This window comes from Danio rerio, chromosome 16 (assembly GCF_052040795.2).
Source record: "Danio rerio strain M-AB ecotype USA chromosome 16, GRCz13ab, whole genome shotgun sequence".
NCBI classification, from domain to species: domain Eukaryota; kingdom Metazoa; phylum Chordata; class Actinopteri; order Cypriniformes; family Danionidae; genus Danio; species Danio rerio.
The window spans coordinates 33,621,574-33,643,039 of record NC_141036.1 but is presented as its reverse complement, the minus strand read 5'-3'; the positions used below and the strand labels follow the sequence as shown (position 1 = coordinate 33,643,039).

The 21,466-nt window shown below is 36.1% G+C and overlaps 3 protein-coding genes across 7 annotated transcripts; 2 read left to right on the top strand and 1 right to left on the bottom strand.

Annotated features, from left to right (window-relative positions):
* The first annotated feature begins 1,945 nt into the window (after window positions 1-1,945).
* On the top strand, window positions 1,946-3,600 carry s100a1 (S100 calcium binding protein A1). Of its 3 annotated transcripts, none has more exon segments than NM_001089351.2 (3): window positions 1,946-2,053; window positions 2,996-3,151; window positions 3,234-3,585. In NM_001089351.2, coding segments are annotated over 2 exon segments (291 nt in total). In that variant the 5' UTR covers window positions 1,946-2,053; window positions 2,996-3,010; the 3' UTR covers window positions 3,384-3,585.
* A 620-nt stretch (window positions 3,601-4,220) lies between these two features.
* On the bottom strand, window positions 4,221-12,559 carry mettl25b (methyltransferase like 25B). 3 transcript variants are annotated; one of them, NM_001089434.1, is given in 8 exon segments: window positions 4,221-5,089; window positions 5,298-5,482; window positions 7,858-8,669; window positions 10,978-11,112; window positions 11,190-11,252; window positions 11,339-11,552; window positions 12,055-12,173; window positions 12,358-12,516. In NM_001089434.1, coding segments are annotated over 8 exon segments (1,725 nt in total). In that variant the 5' UTR covers window positions 12,460-12,516; the 3' UTR covers window positions 4,221-4,994.
* Window positions 12,560-13,324: 765 nt separating this feature from the next.
* On the top strand, window positions 13,325-18,416 carry isg20l2 (interferon stimulated exonuclease gene 20-like 2). The gene is given in 4 exon segments (NM_001103193.2): window positions 13,325-13,416; window positions 14,911-15,582; window positions 17,571-17,771; window positions 17,978-18,416. Coding segments are annotated over 3 exon segments (966 nt in total). The 5' UTR covers window positions 13,325-13,416; window positions 14,911-14,964; the 3' UTR covers window positions 18,125-18,416.
* Window positions 18,417-21,466: the final 3,050 nt, after the last annotated feature.

Genomic DNA, 21,466 nt, shown 5'->3' with positions numbered 1-21,466 from the left:
TCCTATTGAGGGGGGAACTGGAGCTCCCAAGGTTTGTCTAAACCGGTTTGTCTGACTCACTGGTGGCAGATGGACAGGAATTAATGCTGACTCATAAATTCAGTCAGTGACTAGACAAACTAGACAGTGATTTATTGACCTAGTTGCCAATAGCCTACACACAAACACACATGCTCACTTTGACGATCAATACAGTCCTATTTACCTAAGTGTTCAAGCATATATACTTACCTTAATTTGGGTAATGAACTGCAATACTGCATGCTCACTCACTTAAAACTAATAAATCAGGTCATTATTTCAATAACATGGTGTTTTTTGTGGTTCAGAAAATATATTATTGAGATAGTTATAAATATATATCCTACATTTTCTTAAAAAGTTTTAGTACAGGCTATTTTCTATGGCTTTATGACTTTAAAGTACATAGTTTAATGCTATTATTATCATTATAGTAAGTTTGACTTTTGATGCGTTTTGTTTCTTATATGATAGAAATGGTTTCCATATTTTCCATTCATTTGTGTTCCTTCTTTACCAGGCCCTTAATTTTTTGCAATCATGTCACAGAAAAAAGATCAAACTAATATTGATATATTTATTATATTGCATAAGACACCATCATTGTATAAATGTAAAATGTATTAAAATGTATCAGTGAATTTGTGATCAAAATGTTTACTTTTTTTTTTTTTATTACTGTACATGGAATAAGACGTAAATAATAGTAGGGATATTCTGTTAATGAGTGTTGGAGAAACAGATGTGCTCGATTGATTCTTGAGAAGAAATCAATACAGGTATACTATATGAGAAGTTGCCAAGGTTACAAAACAAAGTAGTAAATTTACTGTAAGAAAACTAAACTTGCCGTTTGAATGTAATATTTCTGTTATTTTATGATACTTTATTATCTAGATTAAGCCCAAAATGTGCCTCTCACTCCCAAGTTTGATCACCTCAGGCAGAATTACATTTAATTGTATATGTTCTGTGTCGGTTCTGTGAAGCTATTAATTATTAATCAGATTATTAATCAGACAATGTGTTGAACAAAATGCATATTTACAAAAAAGAGGAAGAAAATAAGCTGTTTTGCAATCTTGGAGGCCAGTTTTACCTCTCACGTGATTTCTCTCTCATATGAGGAAGCATTTAGAGTAATGAATGAATGAACGTGGTGGATGTTTAGTCACTACTTCTGTTTAGTCACTACACTAACTACTTTGTGTTGACATTGATGTTACTTCATTTTATCTCAAAATAAATAATTAATCAATATATTTTAAGATGCTATCCACTGAACGTGTTTTATGATGTAAACACTAGAGAGTATTACTTGTCACAATGGTACTAAAAAACTAGCTCGTGCCTCATGCAGCCACAGACATTACTCATTCCACGCACAGCATTGTGCAGCATTAGATTCGTTCAGCTTGACACCGATATCATTTGGCCTAGATCAAAATTAAGTGTCACCAAATAATGAGATAAAATGAAAAGTGAGCTGTTTGTACTAAAGAACAAAGCCACTATGTGAATATAAGACCTCATGACGGTCACACTTCAAACTGAACCTTGAAACTTTTTAATTTAATGTTTTTTCCTTGGATAAAGCTACTGTTATTGTTGAAGCACCAGTTATCCACCACAGATCAAATTATCACATTATTGCATAGTCATAGATTTCTTTAATTAAAAAAGCATGATATGCATTGAGAAGATATTGAAATGTATTGAGTATTTTTAAATGAATAATTTAAAACTAACAAATAGGGCAAATCAAGTCAGCCAAATTGGAACTTCAAAATTCAGCCAAAACGTCTTAAAGCATGGTTTAAAGTTACACCTTTTTAAAAATAGGTTATATTTTTGCAGGTTATATTTAAATTGGGGGTGGGGATTGCTTAATGACGTCATTAGACGTACAGGTTGCAGTTGGAGTAGGCTCCGCCTATTTGCCTAATTCCCCCACACAGGTGATGGACGCTATTTAATGAATGAGCTCTAGTAACATCTTTTCAAGCTGTCGTCACCGCTCCTCGTCTCGTGGGTAAGTTAATAACACTTTTCCTTTTGATTTAGATGTTATTCATGTCAGCTTTCTAAAACACTATCATGTGTTCTCCGGTTTTGTAAGAAAAACCCTATCAAAGTAATTCGATAGAACTATGTCAATAGTGTACGCACGTGATTAGAGCTCATGGAAGAAGTGTAACTTCACGCAGCTTACTCCATTTCATACGAATAAGCCGTTTTTAAAACGTATAATACTTGTATATTAAAACCAATAGAGGTTCCTGCAGTTTAATTAAATGTTCATAATACTGTTATTTCTATTTTTAAGTCGGCAGTGTTGGTTCAGATTTGAATATCCTCGTCAACATCATGTCGGTGTCTTTAATTTAAATTCTATACCAGAGCTTGGCTTCAATAGCAGTCTAATGTCAAAATTAAGGCCTACATGCCTTAACAGCGCATAAATGGTATCAGACCCTTTAGTTCATACAAAAGGCTAATTGAATAATTGATGTAAACCTGTCTTCCCTCTCCCTCCTGATCGTCATCAGTCAGCCAATGCCAAAAGGCCAGTCTGCTCAAAGATATTAGATCTCTCGCTTTCTCTCTCTGTAATGAAGGGGCCCCTGGGGTCAGCAGGTGTCCATGCTAATAGCTTACTAGAAGCTTGTAGAAATTGAGAGAGGGTATACGCACTTAGAAAATTGTTATTATGTTTGTGCATTATTTAATTTAATGAACACAAATGCATTTAAATGGAGCATATAATTGACTAATGCCTGCACAGAACAGAAAGTGGATTTTTAAACTTGGTATTTAAACAAAGAAAACAAAACATTTTTATTTTAGACATTTTTAATACAATTGTATTAATTTAAATGTAATTTTTATTTTGTTTAAATTTTTGTACATGCATTTATTTTTAAAATTGATATTCTGTTGATGTTTGATTTATATTTAATTATTTATCTTGCAGATAATATTTTCTAACATGGTTTCGAAACTAGAAAATGCAATGGAAGGCCTGATTAAAGTCTTCCACACATACTCCTCAAAAGAGGGAGACAAGTACAAGCTAAGCAAATCTGAGCTTAAAAGCTTGCTTCAAGGGGAACTCAGTGACTTTTTAGCCGTAGGTTTCAACCTCCACAATTATCATTTAATGTCTGATCTGCATTCCGCACATTTGAAGTAATATTTGTGTCCTACTGTAGGCAAGTAAAGACCCCATGGTGGTGGAGAAGATCATGTCTGATCTGGATGAGAACCGGGATGGAGAGGTGGACTTTCAGGAGTTTGTTGTGCTGGTGGCTGCTCTCACTGTGGCATGCAATGAGTTTTTTGTAGAGAGCATGAAGAATTAAACTTCCATGTGTTACTTAATTTGCTGGAAAAGGTTTTCTAAATGTTGTTCATCCATTTAATACACTGCAGACTGTGTGTGTTTGTATGGGAAAGTACAGTGGTATATGAACTGTCAAGTGTGCATTAGATTCACCTGTTTAAGAAATGCTGCTTTAATGTTAATGATGTACATTATGACAGAAGCAAAATAAAATGGCTAAAAAAGATAAAATAAAAGTCTTATTTATTTTCTTGACATATTTATATTAGTTTTGAAATTTAAATGGTTTAAATAACAGCAAAATTGGTTTTGAAAGTGTTTTTTCTAATCCAAAAGTCCTATAAATTCTTATATAAATAAACATACTAAAATGTCCATATGGGGGTGTGTTGTCATAAGGTACATCTTTGTGACCTGTTTAGGCCTAATCAATATATATTTTTTAATTTTTCACAAAGATACTGTCTCCATGACTTACAGAGTGTGTAATTTAGACTGGACTTGCGTGATTTAACTCACAATTTTTTTTTCTTGATGCATATTTATTTTGATATTGCTTATTAAAAAATGTATATATATTTTTATAAAAGTATTGTTGCTATTGAGGATTTCATTTGATTTTGTCGTAACAGTGCCATCTACAGGTTGAAGTCAGCCTGTCTTTATTACAATGTTGTAGACACACAGGTCCTTAAACGTTTTCATGAGGCTGAACACCAAATTTGATTGAGGGTTGTGGGCTGAAGGTAAATATACCAAAGCTGTAATGCATTAAAGTTGCCATGGATAATTTATAATATTAAAAAATAATAATAATAATAATAGAAAACATTGCTTTACATTGACTACTGCTGAGTTTTTAAATGTTTATTGAATTCATAACTGTAAAAGCAATCTCATTTATAACAAAGGATTTCAAAGCCGAATACACGAGTTTAGCTTCACCTGTTTTTGCCTTGATTTGTTCACTGATGTTTTCTGCATTGTTCTCTGTCTGTAGACAGAGTATTTACATTTTTGAAAATCAGATTCATTTACAAGATTTAATCAAAACATTTTAGTTTTTGTAGCACAGCAATTAAACAAATAATTTAAAAAGGTCATGTTATATCAGAAATGCCGATCTCAGTTAAAAGCATTCACCCCTAACCATCACTTCTCTAATTGTATTGTGGGCCAACTCGCACAGGTTACTATGGGTCAACTTTGGCCCTAAGACCCTAGTCTGGGCATCTCTGCACGATAACATTTACACTGAATAATCCTTCAATTATATATTAATTGTATTTTAGAGTGGAGGTGAAAAGTATTTTATTAGAGAAACAAGCTTGTACAATAACTCCTGACTGATAATGAGAAATAAAGCAATACAATTTGTCTGTCATTAATCTTTAAATGTCAAAACTACTGAAACCACATATTCAGACGAGCAACAATTTAAACTATCAAGACTAATAAGTCAAATCAAGCATGAAGGGGGAAAGATAACTGAACAATGAGCCAGTAATGGATCTCTCTGGAAAATCAGACCTCTAATTTCACATCCTAAATTTCTTGTAGTTTGTGTAGGGGTTCATTCGAGGGCAATTCCTTCATAATGCGTTACTGTATAGTTTATGTGGTTTTGAGATCAGCTTCGTGTTTCTTTAGACTTGACGGCCACCAGAACCAGGTTTCGTGGAGAAAATGCAGCATCGAAGAGCGGGATGAGCTTACTCTGAAAACCTAGTGATGAAAATGCAAAGACAATTGATGAATATATCATTCCTGTTAATGGTTATGACGATTAAATTATCCCTGTTATGCTTTTAAATAAATAAATAAATGCACCTTAAACAGCTATCGTGAAATGTATGGACAATAATAACACAGTTAAGGATTATATTTTTAAATATGCAAATGTAAGAAAAATAATACATTCTTCTCCACATACCTCTTTCCTGCAGAAAAATGATTCTGTCCAGTAACACTAGAGTCTCCACCACCGGTGCCAGCAGAAGAACCAGGCTGAAATACGCCACTACTTTACCCTGCTGGGCAAGCATTGCATCCACACAGACAGGATCAAATGGGAGATCAGCAGGTAAACCCACCCGTGGCAGTGCCAGACGAGCATACCTGCCATAAAACAGCAGGAAAGAGTTTATTGCGGCAGTCTAAAATTACAGATATAGTGTGTGTGGGGAATTTTTATGTGTTATTTCCAGTTTATAGAAAAGTTTTATGGATAATAACAGTGATTGTACTTAAAAACTGCAATTTTGCAAAATCACATTTATGTAGTTTACGCTTAAATATTATTAGTATTGTATCAAAAACTTGCACTTTGAAAGCTGTTTTCAAGTTTGTCATCAAGTGTGTGTGTATATATATATATATATTTATATATATATATATATATATTTTTTTTTTATTTATTTTTTTTTTTTATTATTACATTTTTTTGTCACAATGTAAACAACCCTTACTATTGAACTGTACAAATGCGTTCCTACTTTAGCTTAAAGCGCTCACACAGTTAAAAAACCTCACGCTGTAGGATCTCATTCGTCATTATTCTAGATCAGTCGAGACGCCAACTTTTTGGTGAAAAAGTGTAGCAAGTCTTGGTTTGTGCTTACATTATCCCTTTAACTTTCATCTTAACTTTTTGGTTTACCGTTTAAAACTCCAAATTGCTTAGAGAATTGGCCAAAAAAAAGTTGTTAAGCCTGGCTCACGCTGTGCAATTTTTTATAATCTTAAACAATTGTAACATGTCAGACTGCCCGAACATGACTGCTATGTCCCACTGTAAGACCTTAATTGTCATAATGTCAGACTGAACGACAATCAAGATGTGCCAAACATGGACTCGCAAGAAAACTCGCCCCGAGTTTGACATCATCCATCTGTGACAGGTTCACTATCTCATGTTCTGAGCTTTTACCTTACACCAAACATAAACAAACTGTAGCGGTAATTTAGCCTCCGTAGACCATTTTGAGGGATGTAAACAAAAACAATGGCCCCAATGTATTCCCTATTTTACATTTTTAATTTCTATAGCTTCCAACAATCCAAAATGAGCCACATACTGATAAACAACGTTAAAATAGCTGTTTTAACATTAAGTTATGATGGAATTGCCTCTTGTTACAGTTATGAAATAGTTTGAAAAACAGCAGGAAATGTTCATGGGCCAATGACATGATCACATTGAAATGATCTATAATAAAACCTGGAAAAAAAACTTTCAGTTCCCTGTGCTGGTTGGTAAATGCCGTGCTAATTTCGTCATCAGATTTCGTCACTCCTATTGTGTCCTGGTTTGATGCTCAGCTGAACACACTACAGGAAAGAGTCTGAAATCTCTTGACTCTGCCAGAACTTCATCGCAGGGAAAATTTGATCACACCGGCTATTAAGCAGCTGTTGGTGAACATGTCAAAACTAATCATCAAAGACCACAGATTATAGTCCTAAATTATTAGAATCTTTTAGTACTTTTCCAAACTTGTCTCCGACGGCCAAATCGTGGCTGAAATCGCACAGTGTGAGCAGTGATTTAGAGTGGAAGTTGAAAAGTTAATTGCATTATAAGATTCTGTGCTAATCCTAATGTCACTTTAGATCAAGGGTGCCCAAACTTTTTTTTGTTTGAAGAGCCAAAAACCAAATATCATTGAAATCCGTGGACCGAAGACAAATATACCTCTCTTAACTATTTTACATAAAAGTTGCCATGAGTAATTTTCTAATAAATTTCATAATATTGAAAAATAGAAAACATTACTTTGAATCATATTAACTAATGCAGTATAACTTTGAATGAAAACAAACACATTTATAACTGCCTTTGCCTTGATTCGCTCATTAAAGTCTCTGCATTGTACGTTATTTGTAATTTATACCATTTAAATTGAAACATTTCATTTTAGTTTGCTTTTTTGTAGCTGAACATTAAAACAAAAATATAATCTCTAAACCATCACTATGGCCTAACTTTGGCCCGCAGGCCCTAGTTTGGGCATCTCTGCTTTAGACAGTTAGGCCCAATCCAAATTCTACCCCTTAGCCCTTCCCTCTACCCCTCGTTTTGCGCTGCATTCACAGGAAGGGGTATTGGTGTCCCAATTCTCTTTAGCATGAAGGCGTAGGGCTAAGGGGAAGGGCTAGATACCCCTCTGTGTGATGTCCTGAAGATAAATACCAACAAAAAACAAAGCAACTAGAATAACTACAGCAGTCGCCGTCGTCGATCTCATATAAAGCAAGAGATTGCGATGACATATGATGACGTGTGCAGGTGCAGTAGTGCTGTCCCATTTCTTAGGGGTAAATTTTAAAAGCCCTTCCATTCACATTCTGTTTCAAGGGGGAAGGGGAAGGGAAATAAAAAAAATAGAATTGTGATTGGGCCTTTATATGACTGAAATCTGAATTTGATTAGTTAGTTCATGTCTACAAAATTAGTTTCTGAGGCCCTTTCTATTCTTGAAAAATATTCTTACTTACGAATGTGACAAAAAAATGTAACTAACTCTGAAAATGACAGCATGTGGGCTTTTTTCACGGTCTGAACTCCCGGTCTGCGGATATCAGGCCTGTGGGCTCTGATGATGTTTTCTAGGATGGCTCTATAGCAGTGTGTGCGCAATAATGTGCTCTCCTCTCTCAGCCGCTGGAGATACTCCTCTATTGCATGACATGCTCCTTCTCTGGCCTTATAGGACAGCTGGTGTCCCGTTAATCCACGGACCCAGTTGCTCATTGGATAACCAAATTCCGAACAAAAATCTGCCGTTGTGATGCCTGAGAAAAACGGTGGCTGGAAAACTCCAGGAGGGTTTGGGTTCTCCTGGGTGGAGATCTTCATATAACAGCAAGCAACAGATGTGATGACGTTAACATGAGGGCAGTTGGTGAAATGCCGTAAAAGTGTGGCACTAAGATCTCCGCAGGCATGAAGACCTGTTAGGACAAAACTACCAAGATCACGTTTAGGAATGGGTATAGGTTTACAGGTAAGCATTTCGGTTGCTGTGCCTGATGGAAAAATGGACGTGTTTGTTTGAGAGGCAGTTTTTTGACAGTGAAGTGTATTTTGTAAGTCCTCTGCTTTGGTTTGGCATGAAAGCGGCTCCAGATGCAGATCCTCCACTCGCTGTTTTTTTTCAGTGGTTGCTCCAATACTGTCACTTTCAGTTGCTGTCATACCGAGCTGCTGAATGAAGACGTCCCATGAAGCCTTTGGGTTCACCCAGCCCACCACGTGACGAGGAGGAGGTCCAGGTTCAGAACGCAGAACGTGAGCTTTTCCTGACTGCAACACAAGACAAATAAGTGTTACTGTTACATAGCTGTAAACATTGTCAAATTTATTGAAAGGGCACCTATGATGAAATTCATCTTTTGTAAGTTGTTTGGACAGAACTGTGTGTAGGTATAGTGTGTCCACAGTCATATTTGGGTGTTAGAAACACAATAAGTCTCTTTTTTAAATTTCCTGATGTTAAAATAGGATCCAAATCCCTCCCATTTTGAGGCTGCAACGTGACGAGTGCAGTTTCAATGTCCATCAAATTGATTGATATCTTCATATTAACATGACTACATAGTAATGCGTACAATCATATCAACAAGACAGACTGTGCACAAAGCACCTGGGATTAAAATATCTGTTGACCTCTCTGTGATCATCAATCATCATTGAATGTGATCAAGAATGAGTTTTACAAGTTTAAAACGTTTTTAAAACAGTGCATGTTTGTAATGAATTACAACGATTTTACTGTCTTTATCACCACACTGCATCAGGTTTATTTTGTACATTAACATAACGGATATCCATACAGCAGTGGATATTAACAGGTATCCTGTTACATTTGCATGCAAAAACATTAAGGCAGAGGTCACCAATCTCGGTCCTGGAAAGCCGGTGTCCCTGCAGGGTTTAGCTCCAACTTGCCTCAACACACCTGCCTGGATGATTCAAGTATACCTAGTAAGACCTTGATTAGCTTGTTCAGGTGTGTTTGATTAGGGTTGGAGCTAAAATCTGCAGGACACCGGCCCTCCAGGAACAAGTTTGGTGACCACTGCATTAAGGCATTAAGATTAAGGCACACTCTGACAGGCACGTGGGAATGGTGGGTGAAGAAAACTAACATTAAAGGCACAGGCAAAAAAAAAACTGCTACATTGTGTTCAAAGCAGAAAATTCCAATATTCTGAAAGGTATAATAAATAACCTGATGAGTGTTTTGAGTTACAGACACATTCTGAAGACACAAAAGACTTGTCTTTAATATTAAAAAGGGGGTAATAGGGGCCCTTTAAGGTTTTAAAAATCTTGTTAACTTTATATTCACTATATTAAAATATGAAATACATTTTCTATAATTTCTCATTTTGATCCACTGTTTTGTTTGATAACAGAGGTGTCCCTACAAGAATCTACAGATCTATGATGAACAAATTTGATTACTTTTGTAACTTTTTCTGCTCATTTAAGACAAAATTATTTGTTTAAGACGCAATATAATAATATTAGTTTGCATATTATTAAGTGTATTAGTCTTTTTAAAAACACATGCAAATCCCAAAGCATCCACTTTCACTCCTCTTCAAATCACGTGTACAGAAGCTGATCTGAGAAAAGTGATACAGAGCGCCTCCGTCAGTAAGCACGTTACATGAATTGACTGATTCAGAGGTTGCACAGGAAGGGTGATGATCCACCCATAGTTTTATAGAATTTTTTTTATATACATTTAACCATGGTTTCAAGCCAAACTAAAGCGAAAGCATAATTCACTTGAACAGCTCTTGCAATAATATCACAGTTGAGATAGTTGTTTTGACTAACTTTTTATAGAAAAATTAAAAATATGAGAAAATACTTCAATGATAGCGGGAAAGAATAGTAAAATACGAGAAAATCCCGGCAAAAAATGGGAGGGTTTACAGGTATGAGGTACAGGTAAAAAAACTAGGTTTACTGTAGTTAAGACATAACATAAAACTATATAATTTAATATAAAATCAATTATTAGGTTATAAAATTATAGAAAAGTTGTCAGTTTTTCTAGATTTACTTGGTTTATCGGCCTCTCCAGGATTTTCAAAGTCAAAATTTTGAGAATTTTAAGATAAAAAAAGGAACATTTTTGTGTATTTTTTTTTCACAGCCAAACACAAGGATTGAGCAATAAAGGCCCTTAAGCTTTGAGAAAACCTGTCACAAAATCAGTAATTTTAGGCCTCAAATATTAAAGGAAATGTCCCTGAAAAATCCTGGGCAGACTGGATTTTTAAGTATGAATTTGAGATACATTTTGATATTTTTTTATTCTATAAAACAAACGTCTTGTCATTTAGGGCAATTGTACTTTTCAGAAAATGACAGGTGTTCAGTAAAACAAATATTTTTATACATTACATTTTATACATTTAACAAACATATAATACATTTGTTGTGATTGAAATTTTGATTTCAGAAGTTAAAACTGAACTGAAGAACTGTATTTAAATTAGAAAATTGAAAAAGTAGTCATGTTTTGTCATATGAAAAGATGGTTACAGTAACAGAATATTATGGACTATATAATTGAAAAGATGTTTGGACGTACACTTTGATTCTCCTTGGTGAGTGTCTGTAGCAGCTGTCTATCAAATTTGGTAGCCATGGAAACAAGGTTAGGATCAGCCTCGATTCCGGTGACATGCAGACCGAGTCCAAAAGACAGAAAGCGAGTCAAATGACCCTGCAGGAATGGGTACAATTAAAGTGGGTTAAATTTGCTTTAAATAACAAAATTCAACAAGATATTATTTACTGTACCTGTCCAGACCCAACATCAACCACACAGTTACAGTTAGCCTGATCACACAACTCCTTGACGAGCTAGAAAAAAAAGTTTAAGAGGACAAACATTTATGATCTGAAGAGATCAAATTTAGAGTCTTACATGTATAGTAATTTACTTGTACCATGCCGAGTCGGCGGATTTCATGCTGCTTCTTTGGCTTGACGTGTTTACGGAAAATGTGTCCTAACAAAGAGCTCTGACTGTGGTTGGACTGAAACTCCTCTGCTGCTACACCTGCGTTCTGCAGGTGCCCACTTGGAGTTGTACGTGGAAACGTCAGTGCATGTGCTGCTGTCCGCAGTGCCAGTAAAGACAGAGGCCAAACAGATGAGTAGCTGTGAAGAAAAAAATCAATTCAACAACTTTCAGCTAACATCCACAAACATATTTTCTCAATACGCACAATTTTTCTGAATTAAACACATTTTGAACAGTACTCTTTTTGAGGCTGAACACAATAACTGTGGCGTAATGTAGTATAATAATAAACCCAATAGTTGTAGAAAACTTTACAGCATTGGGTAGTTTGTTTATATTACTACAGTACATTACCACCCCAAATACAAAATTACCACAACAGATTAATTCATATTTTTAATGTAGTAAATTTAGTATGTGGGAACAGTCATCACAACAGTAGATGTCTTCAATTCGAACCCATAGTGTGTTTGTATTCTTAAAGCAGTGTATTTCTATTTACCTCAAGCTTTTTATACAAGCAGATGCTCTTGATAGATTACAAAGTGAATTGTGGGCAACGTGCTGACTTTGTAACGTTATCTTAATTTAAGTCAAGGTGTTGTAAACAACCGGAGACAGAGAATAAACTCATTTTACCGCCTGTCCTTAATCTTGTCATCCAGCAGCAGATCAGCGATCATCGGGGGTGTAAGATCACCGAGGGCCTCCTGCCAGCTCACCGGCAGAGTCTCCCACAAGCTCTCGCTGAAGAACTCCTGAAACACCGAGATACACTTTCACATCTGCATCAATATTTGATCACGCGATAAACGTGATGATCAGCAGACAGAAACCCAGCGGCTTAAATTCACGGGATTATTCGTTTACTGTTACACTCTCACTAATAATAAAACATGCAGTTATGAAGCACAAGCAATAAAGAAGTTGTTCATTCATTACTATTATGTAGGAGTCTGATATGTGCCTGTAGGTTGACAGGAGCGATGTGAGCTTCTCGGCTAGTTCTTTCTGCTCTTGCTCTGAAAATGTCGCCACGAGCATTGTGTTCGTCAAAACTCCGGTTATTTAATTAAAGAATTTAGAAGGAACGTGGGAGGTTTGTGTGTTTACATCTGGTCACCCTAGCACGCGTGCTTGCAGTAGCGCCGCCTATCAATGATGTCAGACTCGTGAATGAATCAAAGAATTGAACTGATTCAAAAGTTAGGCGATTTGTTCACGAGTTGAATCATTGCTTATTAGATCAAATGTTGCTGTTTAGCTTTATTAAAATATTTAATATATTTTTTTATCTATTTTGTCCGTTTTACATTTATTTTAATGTAAATGTTAATTTACAGTTTAGTTTAACAAAAAAAAAAACATTTGTTTTAAGTAATGAAGTTATGCCTTCATTCATTTTCCTTTGGCTTGGTCCCTTTGTTCATCAGGGGTTTTCACAGAGGAATGAACCGCTAACTACCCCAGCCTATGTTTTATGACCTTCCAGCTGCAACCCATCACTGGGAACCATCCATACAATTTCATTCACACTTCTACACTACTCCCAATCTAGTTTATCCAACTCACCTATAGCGCATGTATTAGTACTGTGGGCGAAACCAAACCTTCTTGCTGTGGGGCGACAGTGCTAACCACTGAGCCACTGTGTCGCCCTGACTAAGTTTACTCTATAAATATTTTACAGACATTAATTGCATGTGCAATCATTTAAAACACACAGAACAAGTTTGGGAAACACCTCTAATTGCATTAAATTTATTATTACTTTATTATTTTAGCAACAGTACAACTACTGTACGAGATACAATTCGCTGAATCGGGATGGTTCGGTTCTTTGAAATGAACTGTTCAAAGGAGTCGAATTTCCTATTTTATTCATACGTTACCCTCGACCCGGAAGAGCAAATCACATACACGTTCGGTGTGATTGTTTTGAGTATAGGAATCGAAAAAATATCAAAGTTGCCTTTTGGAGGGCTAACGTTAAGAATATTGGTATGTATTTATCCGTTTGTAAATTGTTTTTCTCTCCGTAATCACACGAATTAATTCGGACTAATGTTATACGGGGTGGTGCTCATAAAATTCAAGAGTCAGTTATTTCTGAAAACTGTTTACAAAATGACTTGTAACGTTAAACATATCACGTTTGTCTGGTTAATGAAACTGGTTTACAACGAGGAGTGTTTAACGCTTACTCAATATTCAAATATTAATAATTGTTTACCGAATATATAATCTATTGGAGAAATATATATATATATATATATATATATATATATATATATATATATATATATATATATATAAAACACACATTCACATACACATACATACACACTCGCCGGACACTTTATTAGGTACACCTTAGTACCGGTTTGGACCCCCTTTTGCCTTCAGAAATGCCTTAATCCTTCATGGCCTAGATTCAACAAAGATTTTGGTCCATATTGACATGATAGCATCACACAGTTGCTGCATATTTGTCAGCTGCACATCCATGATGCGAATCTCCCGTTCCACCACTTACAAAAGGTGCTTTATTGGATTAAAATCAGGGTAGGGTTACACCAGCTGATCGTAAGTTCTTTCTTAAACTGAAACAAAGTCCAGACTAGGGGATTGGTAACTACTAGCTAGTTTGCAACTAAATTTGTTCTCATTCAGTTGCACCACATGTTCTTAAGGCAAACAGTAGTCAGTAGGTTGTAATTTCTTTGTAAAGTCATGTGTAGTCAGATTGAATATCGTAATATCCAAAAAAAAAGCACTTAAATCGTTAAACTGCTTTAAAATTCTGTAACTAATGCATCTATATATAGCTGTCCTATAAAAATGAAATAACAAATTGCATCTTTATAGCATATTAAATTAGCCAGTCTCTAGATTACAGTCAGAGCTGTGAATGCAAACTTGATCTTTTATATCCTATACTCCTATGTGAAAAGAACAGGAAGAAAAACTCAGTCTCAGTCATGAAGAAATTCAAATTTTAATTGATGGATAAAATAAACACAAAACCCTCCTTGAAAGAAAATAAAACTTCTTTTTTATAAAAAAAAAAATTAAAAAAAAACGAGATTTGGGTGGAAAATAAGGCTGTGAGTAGAGGGAGAGCATTCTTCATTATGATTGCGAGCTGCTCAATGTAAACTCATCTTGCAGTCATCTCTTTTCTATCATTATACATGGGGGGGGATTTAGTTAGAACATAGCGTTACATTTAAACTAAGTTTAGTGGTGCAACACAAAAATATTTAGTACTGTGTAAGTTGTAACTTATTGTCCCTTTAATTCACAACTAGCAGTTGGTACAGGTGTACCTAATAAAGTGGCCGGTGAAAATATATGTGTGTGTGTATATATATATATATATATATATATATATATATATAGATAGATAGATAGATAGATAGATAAATGTTTGAACATTAGAACATTGTTAGCTCTTGTCTGAACAGTAATTTTTCTTTTCTCTCTCTGTTTAAGAGCAAAAAGACATCAAGAAGACACTTTTTGTAGTCGACTTTTGATGGTATAAGAATGTCAGGGATGATGTTCAACAGGTATTGTGAGCCTAGACAAGGAGGTCGATCAGGAAAATCCAGAGGAAAATCCAAACAAGATCGTTTTCTTTCACGAAGGCGTTACCTGGAGAGCGAAGGTTTGATAACTGAGAAACAAAATCAAAAGCAACCTGAAAAGATCCAACCGAAGAAGACGAAAAAAAAGCCCAGAAATGTCAGGTTCAACGTAGGAGAGCATTCAAAACCACGTGCGGTTTTTCCTAAATTTACCTCTTATCTGCCTAATAGCACCTATGAGCCTTCTAGTTCTGCACAAGCGTATTCCCGGACGTCCACATATTTATTTCCATCCCATGCCAACATATCTCAGAGGGATCTGACACAAAGAATGGCAGTTCCTCGCCCCCCTGGACCTATAAAATACTTGGCTCTGGACTGTGAGATGGTGGGAACAGGGCCGAAGGGGGCTCAGAGTGAACTGGCCCGCTGCAGTATTGTCTCCTATGATGGTGATGTGGTTTATGATAAATATGTCAAACCCATCAATCCAGTGACTGACTATCGCACTCGCTGGAGTGGAATCAGGAGGCAGGATCTACTCCACGCCACCCCTTTTTATCATGCGCAAAAAGAGGTATGAAATAAGCATCAGTAGCTAAATGATAAGGTTTCATTATGCTTAATTTTATGTCCACCTTTTCCTAACATTCCTAGTGTATTTTAAATTATGGCTTCCTCTTTTACTTTTGGTAACTTCACTTCAAAACATGAATATTTGCACTGCAATTAATCCATATGCTTAATGAAATCTCAAAGGTACAGTACGTTAACTTTATTTTTATCTGTCATGAATATAATGTTACACTTACAGTAGGTGACATTAATATTTACAGTAGTGGATGAGTAGACTCATCTCTGTTAAAAGCAATTAGTTTATTCTAACAAGGTTTTATTTTTGTATTTAGTGGCTGAATTGTATCTATTTTTAAAATAAAAATGTATCACTGATTGTTTACAGTTTAATGGACATTACTCCCATAATTCAGGCAAAGTGACTTGGAGTGTTGGACAATGGTGGATCGGACACTTTTATACAGGGTTTCAAAAGAGTCAAAATGTCTTAAATCTCAAAATCTAAATTTTACGCCTTAAAAAGTCTTAAAATTTACTGAAATATTCTGTTGTGGATCTTAAATCTTTCTAAAACAGGTCTTAATTTTCCTTTGTTGATAGTACAGTACAGTGAACTCATTGTCATGTTCAAGAAATCAGTCTGAGATGATTCGCACTTTATAAAATGACACGTTATCCTGCTGGAAGTAGCCATCAGAAGATGGGTACACTGTGGTCATAAAGAGATGGACATGGTCAGCAACAATACTCAGGTTGGCTGTGGCGTTGATATGATACTCAATTGGTTCTATTAATGTACGGAACCCCGGAAGGGACGTAGTGGAGGAGAAAAAAATTGGCTGGGTGAAAGAAAAAAATAGGTGGGAGGAAAATATATATTTCTACGTTTTTGCGTTCTCTCGCAAAGTTTTGCGTTCCCTCGCAAAGATGTTTTGCGTTCTCTCGCAAAACTGTTTCTCCACAAACACTACCTGTTCACTGCACTTACGTAAACCCTCCCGTTTTTGCCGAAAATTCTCCCGTATTTTTCCCCACTTTCTTTACATTACTGTGCGCTGATCGTCGCCTTTCACTTTGCAACCTCTGAACCAGTGAATGCATGTATAAGCGCTGACTGACATTTTTTTCTATCACCCATTTTTTTTTTTTTCACCCAGCCAACTTTTTTCTCCTCCACTACGTCCCTTCCGGGGTTCCGTACTAATGTGCCAAGAAAATTTCCCCCACGCCATTACACCACCAGCAGCCTGAACCGATGATACTAGGCAGGATGCATTCACGCTTTGATGTTGTTGATGCCAAATTCTGACCCTACCATCCAAATTTCACAGCAAAAAATCGAGACTCATCAGACCAGGCAACGTTTTTCCAATCTTCTATCGTCCAACTTTGGTGAGCCTGTGTGAATTGTAGCCTCAGTTTCCTGTTCTTAGCTGACAGGAGTGGCACCCGGTGTGGACTTCTGCTGCTGTAGCCCATCTGCCTCAAGGTTTAATGCATTGTGTGTTCAAAGATGCTCCTCTACATACCTGGGTTGTAGTGAGTGTTTATTTGAGTTACTGTTTCCTTTCTTTTCACTGGAACGAGTCTGGCCATTCTCCTCTGGCATCAAGGCATTTGTGCCCACAAAATTGCTGCTCACTGGATATATTCTTTTTTTCAGACCATTCTCTGTAAACCCAAGAGATGATTGTGCGTGAAAATTCCAGTGCCTCAGCAGTTTCTGAAATATTCAGACCAGCCCATCTGGTCCACCACAACCATGCCACATTCAAAGTCACTTAAATCACCTTTCTGAACTGCAGCAGATCGTCTTTACCATGTCTAGATGCCTAAATGCATTGAGTTGCTGCCATGTGATTGGCTGATTGTGTTTATTCACTGGTTCCAAGTAAGATTATTCCAATCATTATTGCAGGTAATGGCCGACTAGTAATTGCTGACTGATTGAATAAATCTTCAAAACACTATTATATGTTTTGCACACAGATTGTGAAGATAATAACAGGGAAGGTGGTTGTGGGACATGCTATCCATAATGACTTCAAGGCCCTAAAATATTTCCACCCCGCTTTCCAAACACGAGACACTTCGCGGATTCCACTGCTAAACGAGAAAGCTGGATTTCCTGAAAAACAATGTGTGTCTTTGAAGAAGCTCACCCAAGCTATCTTAAAGAGAGACATTCAGGTGGGTTCAATTCAGCACTGAACATCGTCAGTTTCACCTCAGAGGATTTAGACGACTGTAATTCGGGCTTTCAGAGGACTTGCGGACATAGTCAATTTTAGTCAGTTCTGAAGTGGAGAGTCAGACTATTTTTACAAGTGAAAATAAGGATAGGCATGGCTTTGAGTTTCTTTTCCACTGAAAAGCTCTCTTCTTATTTTTTTCAGACAGGGTATAGAGGCCACTCGTCAGTAGAAGATGCCAAAGCCACCATGGAACTGTACAAAGTGGTGGAGAGAATGTGGGAGCAGAAACTGGCATCTCTAAACCTTTCGGCTAAAGCAATGGATTTAGCTATGAAAAAGACAAGATAAGACTTTAAAAGATTTTCTTTTTTGCTTATACTTTTTTTTTGTCAGCTAAACTTCTCAACAACGTTTTGATTTAAGTACCGTTAAGGGATTTTTCTGTTTCTGTGAAACTGAGCTTAAGTTAATGGGGATAAATCAACCAATAATGTTTTACTCAGCCTTTGTGTTTATTAGTTGAACACACAAGAAGATATTTTGAGGAATGCTGTGAACTGATAGGCTAATTTATAGTCGATGGCTACTGGTTTCAAACATTCATAAATATGTTTTATCTGTGTTTAACAGAAAAAAAAAAGAATTTCAGACCAATTTGGAACAAGTGGAGGTTGAGTAAATGAAAAAAATAAATAAATAAATTTGGGTAAACTATACCTTTTAACTTTTAACTCTCCAAAACATGTTGCTAATTCTTCGTACTGTTTCTGTCCAGAAATCTGTAAGTAAAAAAAAATCTGTTCTCCTAGTTTTTCTCTGTCTTACTAATGTCTGAGTCAGCATTCGTCGTCTTCTGTGAATTCAACACCACCACATGAATTACAGCTCCTCCTGTATTTAACTGTCCAAATGAACAGGGCCTCGACTGCCATCCTCGAGATTACAGTCAAAGCTCTTTTCCCTCCAAACCCACTCAATCATCAGTTGGTCTGTGTTTAAGAATCCAGTCGCACCGCTTTGGTGGTGTTTGGGAAGCAATCTGTGCTTCTTTGCCCACCAGTTTCCCAGCAGTTGAACAAGCATTTGATGGTGTGATTTTAGCCTTATTTGGGATTTTTCTTTGCACAATCGTAACAATTCAATGTAAACCTGTAACACAGTAACACTGTAAACACAGTTTAATTCAGTTCATATTTTACAATGTAGATTGTGTCCGAGCAGCTTAACTAGATTAAGAATAGAGAATAAAAAGTCATTACATTATTTAAAATTGTGGAACATTCCAGCAAGTCTGGCAGACGAAGTGTAGTGGTAGACTTTTGGTGTAGTTCTAGTTAATTAAAACAGCATCAGTCCAGTTTATTTTAAATGTCATCAAAGTTCAGTTTAGTTTAAATCAGATCAGTGTAATGCAAATGTCACTGTTGAAGGCCGATTTACTGAAGAGAAAAATACACTGATGTGGAGCTCCGCCAACCCCAACAAAGCAACCCAGAGGTGACAGTGGCAAGCAACCAAAACTCGACCAATTTACAGAAGTAAAGAATAGACCTTGGGAGAAATCAGACTCAGCCAGGGCGATCAGTTCACCTCTGACAAATCGTATTGGGCAGAGCTGCGTTCAGGATGTTGGAGGCTTGAGAAAGTTAAGCGTTTATCGTGGAGAAGATGCAGGTCCAAGTATGTCTCCGGGCAGTTGTTCAGACTTGCCGAAGATATCAATGCAGAGACTTGTCTGCCACTGGAGTCTTTGTGCTCTCAACCTATTGATGAACATGACGATCTGCTCTGGATACGGGCTGGATTGAAGATAATATGAACTTTGGGATGAGGAGAAACAGACCAACATAAGCGTAGATGCCATTCAAATTACAATGTCTTTTTGGAAAAGTTTTCCCAGCTCTGGTTGCCCTGATTATTGCAGCCTTATCCTTATGCATATGTGTTTTATGTGTATGCTAGTGTGCAAAGTGACATGTCTGCCTTCTGAACTGGTAATATTGGTGCTAATATCAATTTAATATTTGTATTTTTTTATATGAGTAAGTGGAAAATGTTATTGTATATCACTGATTTAATAGCATCTATTGGTTATTTACCTTTTTACTATAGAGTCTCTTATTCTGAAGCATAAGGGTTTGACATTTAAAGCATTTATAGGATTTGATCAATATTGAGATGTTAAAAAAAATCATGTTAAAAACAAACCAGATTGTGAACAAGTTTTAATATAAATATTTTCGATCGGTAGACCACTAAGTAACCCCACCAGTTTTTTTTTTTTTCTCAAGATTCTTGTTGAATAGAAATTACATTTTGATTATTACAAATATATCTTTTAAATACAATACTTTATTATAAGTCTTTACTGACACTTTTGATTATAATTTATTGCATTATTTTAGAATACATATTCATATTATTATTTTATTTTACTCTTACAATATATAACTTTAGCATAATTTGTATTTTAATGACTGGTAAAACTGCATTTCGATTGTGAAATGGCACAAATACAATAAGATTATGTAATATTTATTTTTTGCAATATACATATAATAATAGCATCTGCATCATGTGAAATGGCAACAAGATTATGTAATATATGTTATTGCAATATATGTTAAAAAAAACAAATTATACAGCCTGCAGCGTTTATTGATTTTTGTTGTTTTAATTTTTGCATGAAATAATACTTTTTTGTACATTTGAAAATGCATGAAGTGAAGTTTATTTATAAAGTAATTTCGAGAAAATCATGTGCTTATGATTGATCACAGCTGGTCCTGCATTAGCCAATTCATGACTCGCCAATCAGACGATTTCTAAAGCTGCGGTCACACAATTGTTTGAACGTGTGAAATTCTGTTGTACAGCGCTGCGACAAGGGACGGGATTAATTAAAATGATCAGACATTAAAAAAGCAGGCAACTGCTCCATATTTTAAATTTCTGTACAGAAAGGTCATGTTTTGATCATCAATTGGTCTCACGCAGTCAATAGATGTGATTTCGCAGATCAGTGTTTACCAAGCTTGAACTTTCCAATGCAGCGAACTGTGAAACTTGACGCATGACCTTGCGGTCTGACGCATTCGCGTACATTTGAATGGAAGTCTATGGGGAGAAAAGTGCAGTGTGATACTACAGTTATCATTTTCAAGAATTCCCCCTTCCACCCCTTCTCTTCCTCCTTTCCTATATTGGTGGCATGGCGACCCAGTGGTTAGCACTGTTGCCCCACAGCAAGAACGTCACTGGTTGTAGTCCTTAACGTTTCTGTGCGGTGTTAACATGTTCTCCCCGTGCACACGTAGGTTTCCTCCTGGTCCCCGGTTTCCACCCACCATCTAAAAACATGCAACTAAAGTTAATTGACCAATCCAAATCGGCACCATAGGTGTAAGGAGTTATCTCTTTATAGCAATCCCTAATTGTTCATTAGCTACAAACAACAGGGGAGTTCTTGATCTACCTGAGCTCAAACTCTCCTCTTGCACTGCAAACGGGAGGGAGCCCAGGGCTCTCTCCCAGGACAGCATGCCAAACACGCTTTATAATCAATCATCAGCTAAGTGTGAACTCTTGAATGAACATTCGATATAGCACAACAATCATGAATCAACAACAAACATTTATGTGCATGAATTAATAGTAAATATTTAAAATGTGGATAATAGTTACAAAATT

What these genes read in the sequence shown, in the direction of transcription:
- s100a1 (XM_087285624.1), top strand. Translation starts at nt 3,011, where the DNA reads ATGGTTTCGAAACTAGAAAATGCAATGGAAGGCCTGATTAAAGTCTTC. An exon ending in AACTCAGTGACTTTTTAGCC is followed by an intron (nt 3,152 to 3,233) that starts GTAGGTTTCAAC and finishes GTCCTACTGTAG; the next exon opens with GCAAGTAAAGACCCCATGGT.
- mettl25b (XM_087286298.1), bottom strand. Translation starts at nt 12,459, where the DNA reads ATGCTCGTGGCGACATTTTCAGAGCAAGAGCAGAAAGAACTAGCCGAG. An exon ending in GACAAGATTAAGGACAGGCG is followed by an intron (nt 11,553 to 12,054) that starts GTAAAATGAGTT and finishes TTTTCTTCACAG; the next exon opens with CTACTCATCTGTTTGGCCTC. An exon ending in CACATGCTGTCATTTTCAGA is followed by an intron (nt 5,483 to 7,887) that starts GTTAGTTACATT and finishes GTTTTATGGCAG; the next exon opens with GTATGCTCGTCTGGCACTGC.